Here is a 4,213-nt window from a genome sequence, read left to right as displayed (position 1 = left end):
TTTGTGGGAAAAATGGACGTTTGGACCGGCCAGCGAACTGATGGGGTATCGCCTTGGATGGCAAAACAGGTCCGGATGCGGGTGGTTTGAAGGTCCATGTTGGAGATGCCCTTATGCAACCTAATCATATTACAATCCATGAAATCAACAATATTTGAGGTAATGAAAAGTTATTACCCATTCCACCATTCAACTTCCATTTCTATACAGATAAGAGGTATGCAAACAACTTGAGCAGTAATAGAGCGGTAACTAATTGACATGTTAATCGCACATGTCAACCAACCTAGAGATGGTTCACAAAATGAAACGGCACCAACGACTTAACTGTATATTTTGAGAAAACTTTGAAGAAATAACAATTATATTATTGTTTCGCCTATGATGATGCTAGTGATGCATGCATGACACATACTCACCAGAGCTAAGATAAACATGACATTCCACGGAAGAATATAGCCTAAAGAGGTTGTATATTTTTGTATATCCGTCGCTACTTAATGATACCTCATGTGACAACCTCACAATCACTCTTTTAATCACTTGTGCAGACATGATTACCAATTTCAAGAAATCAAACTCGTGATCCTCTCCAATGAAGCCATAGATTTCCATTTCTTCAAGAGCAGTCAAGGCAATAGTTCAGGTTTTCCAGTTCACAGGATCACAAGGACAATTTGTTGGGCATCCTTCTTTTTCCTACAGCCAGAAAATAATAATAACTATAAAACTGGTTATTTAGGATAAATACGATAAAAAACTACGAATCTTGTTGATTCCAATGATATGAAACAGGAATGCTCCAAAAACATGCCCAGCTGTTTCTAGATGTAGCTCCAAAACAGAGAATGCATAAACCGCATGCTTCTCAATCTCCCGTGTACCCTTTTCTGCTTGATCAGGAGAAATTTGCGAGTTCTGAGAAAACAATTTGACAGGAATACATATCATTTACAAAATTTAGCTAGTCAGCAACTCGAGTAATTGAATTGAGAATTAGAGGAAACACACATTGCAGGTAGAGGCATGAATTTTTAACGAAATGGGTTTTCCCTGTTTCTCAGCCCTCTCTAGCAGCAACCTGTCAAGGCACCAAGGAACAAAGGCAATTTTCCGAGGTACCCACGCAAACGAGCATTGCCACGAGATATTCTCCACCAATGGTACCGAGATGGAGACGTTGAGCTCGACGTAAGTGTTCATGGACATCGCCAATTGCTTAAGCGAGGGAGTGACGATGTCAACACAATGTATCCATACATTCTCCATGTCAAGCTCCTCTATCGACGCCGAGTGGACCCTCATGTCCCAGCCGCGATACCCAAATTTTGTCCGCTTGAGCCTGAGCACGCGCAGACGCGGGCAGCGGGGGAGCACGTCGTCGACCTGGTCGATCATGCAGTCCAAAAGAGAAAAGGTTTCAAGCACGGGGAAGTCGACATCAGAAGGCACACGGATGGATAAGTACGGTGAATCGAACACAATCGAGGTGGCATGGTGGAAACATGGCAGTTTCACGCAGATGGCGGGTCTGGAGGGACCATATAGGGTGAGGAGGAACTTCTCCGGCGCAAGCCGTGTGACGGCACGCAGCAGCGACCTAACATCGGAATCCTCGTGGTTGCACGTAGTGTTGGACACATGGATCTCGAGGACAGAAACCGTAGGAGATAAGCCGTCAAGCACAGCTTGGAGCTTCTCAAACACAACATCGTGCAAGACGACCTGGTGGAGGCAGGCCGAGAGGCCGCGCCACCGGTGGGAGAGCACGCTGGCTCGCACAGCGGAGGCGAGCGAGGACGAGGAGGAGCAGGTCATTGGGAAGGGCACTAATGTGGTCCGCTCCGACGCCTAGGAAACCTAAACCTAACTGCTGGGAGGAAAGCTGGCGACGATCCTCGGATTTGAACTCCATCGACGCTTGCAGAGCCTTGCCAATGAGTCGATGTTGTAGCGAATGAACTCGTTGGCAGAAATCGTTGGATACGTGGGATTCTGCAACCTATAGCCCCCATGTATAGTTTGCCCCACCCACGAGCAGTTGGCCAGCTGCCGTCCACGTCCAAGGCAGGTACGCCGGAGCCATAACAAGGAAGTCCCGCCAGATCTAGTTGTGGCAGCCAGTGACCTAAACTTGACTCAGTGCCGCCGCTACGGGCACACAGTCGCCGCACCACCAACCACCTCATAGTTTCCTGCCATACGCGCACATACCGTTGAGCCCTGCGTGCACCCGACGCCACCATCTGGTCATGCCGTCCCACACCAACCGCCCCCGAGCAGAGAAGAAAAGAGTCGTGCTGCCATCCACATATGAGCGATCGTGGGATCACACCGACAATTTGTTGGTCATTTTCCTAGACTTGACAGGGGTACTCACATTTTCCTAGAGTTTAAGTCCTAGGTTTGACACTAGTGCTCGCATTTTACTAGATTTATTTCAGGCCTTCAGGCGATGTGCGTGTAGTGGGAGGAGACGTTCCCTCCAATAATGCAAATGTCTGTGGCGACTTCGACAATCTCAACATGATGTGCTGGCTCTGTCTCTCGGAGGTGCTCATCGGGTAGGGTGTGCGTGTGTGTGTTCATAGGGGATGAGTATATGTGCGTATGTACGACTGTCTGTGTTTGTACTATGTTTTAAAAAAGTGGCCAACATGATGACCAAGCTCTTACCTCATATAGTTTCACAACTTTCTGTACAACACAAATAGCCTAGTACTCTAGCATAAGCACTATATAGAGATAAAAAGTGCCAAAGGAATAGCTCAAACAGACAAAGATGCATCTTATCATATAGGCTGCAGTAATTTCCTGGAGAGGGGGCAATGTGCACTTGACAAGTAAAGATAGTGAGCTAACCAGAGAGGCAGAGACTGAGTTCATTTGGTTCAAATATGAGGATGAGCATTCAAAATGTGATGAAACAGTGAAAAGCAATAGAAATCACAGGCCTAACAGAGAAACTTGGTGCACATGATTGACATAGGTCAAGCACAGTAACTTTGACAATTAAACATGGTTTGAGGCTTTCGGCACAATAAGTTCAACACTTCGACAACTGAAGATATGGTGAGCATAACTACTTTAATGTCTTGATTATTGTAGCATTCTCGGCATATAGCTGTCTCCAAAATAGCAAGCAAGCTAGAGTGCAATATTCTGAGCCTAAGCTGCATTGAAGTGTGAAAAATAACACGGCAACATCTCAGTTTATCTGTAGAAGTAACCAAGCCAAATCCTGAAACGACTTAATATATATGGAGTTGGTCAGCACGTCGAATGACTATCTTGTTGATGCCCATCATGAATTCACAAATGGAGAATCATGTCGACAAACAATTTTGGCTGCCATGCATTAACCCTGCAGTGGAGGCAAATTGAAACCAGCTCCGGTAAGTATTGCAACTTGCAAATGAAGATTTGTTGTATCAGTAAATATTGGTGCCATTCACAGATCAAATGCAATGAATGCTGATGGAAGAGAGGAATACCAAAGTACTTGCCAAACAATATATAGATGGAGCTGAATAATTCGTGCACAACCCAAAATTAAATAAAATTCAAATATGAAACGGTTAACCTAAAAACTATGTTTTGTGCAACTAAATATGGATGCAAAGTAGGAGGGTAAAATCAACATAGAAGATTGCATAAAAAAGGAACTAAGTTAAGGAAGCAAGTAAAGTATTTATGACCCACTACATCGTTCAGCTTCTATTGTATAGAGATATGAGGGTTTGTGCACAAATTAACCAATGACAACAATCTAAAGCATGATAATCACGCCAGGGAAGAAACTTATAAGGATTAACAATTATATTCTCGAGGAGCATGTTAACCATGCATGGAGAACATATACTCACCAGAGTTAAGACAAACACAACATTCCACGGAAGAATAGGCCCTGAAAATGTCATATAGTTTTGTGCATATATCACTACTTGATGGGTCCTCACGTGACAGCTTCACGGTAACTCTTTCAAGATTTGGTGCAGACTTGAATACCAATTTCAAAAAATCAAACTCATGATCCTCGCCTTCGAAGCCTTCAACTTCCATCTCTTTGAGGGCGGTCACGGACATAGTTTTGGTTTTCCAGTTCATGGGATCACACAAACAATTTGTCAGGCATCTTTCTTTCTGCTAAAACCAAAATCAGGAGTAACTAGAAAATTAATGATCAGTGTGTGTGTGCATGTCTATCTATCTA

The 4,213-nt window shown here is 44.1% G+C and overlaps 1 protein-coding gene across 1 annotated transcript in view; it reads right to left on the bottom strand.

Moving 5' to 3' along the window:
- Positions 1–2,890: 2,890 nt before the first annotated feature.
- Positions 2,891–4,213, bottom strand: part of LOC123158582 (uncharacterized) — a 4,403-nt gene continuing 3,080 nt past the window's right edge. Inside the window, exons 5-6 of the mRNA XM_044576499.1 lie at positions 3,867–4,143; positions 2,891–3,364 (exon numbers count right to left, since the gene is read on the bottom strand). Coding sequence (XP_044432434.1) covers positions 3,327–3,364; positions 3,867–4,143 — 315 coding nt within the window. The 3' untranslated portion in view covers positions 2,891–3,326. The remainder of the gene's footprint in view (positions 3,365–3,866; positions 4,144–4,213) is intronic.

The sequence above is a fragment of the Triticum aestivum genome, chromosome 7B (assembly GCF_018294505.1).
Source record: "Triticum aestivum cultivar Chinese Spring chromosome 7B, IWGSC CS RefSeq v2.1, whole genome shotgun sequence".
NCBI lineage: Eukaryota > Viridiplantae > Streptophyta > Magnoliopsida > Poales > Poaceae > Triticum > Triticum aestivum.
Note: the sequence above shows the minus strand (reverse complement) of the source record. Positions and strands in the feature narration are given on the sequence as shown.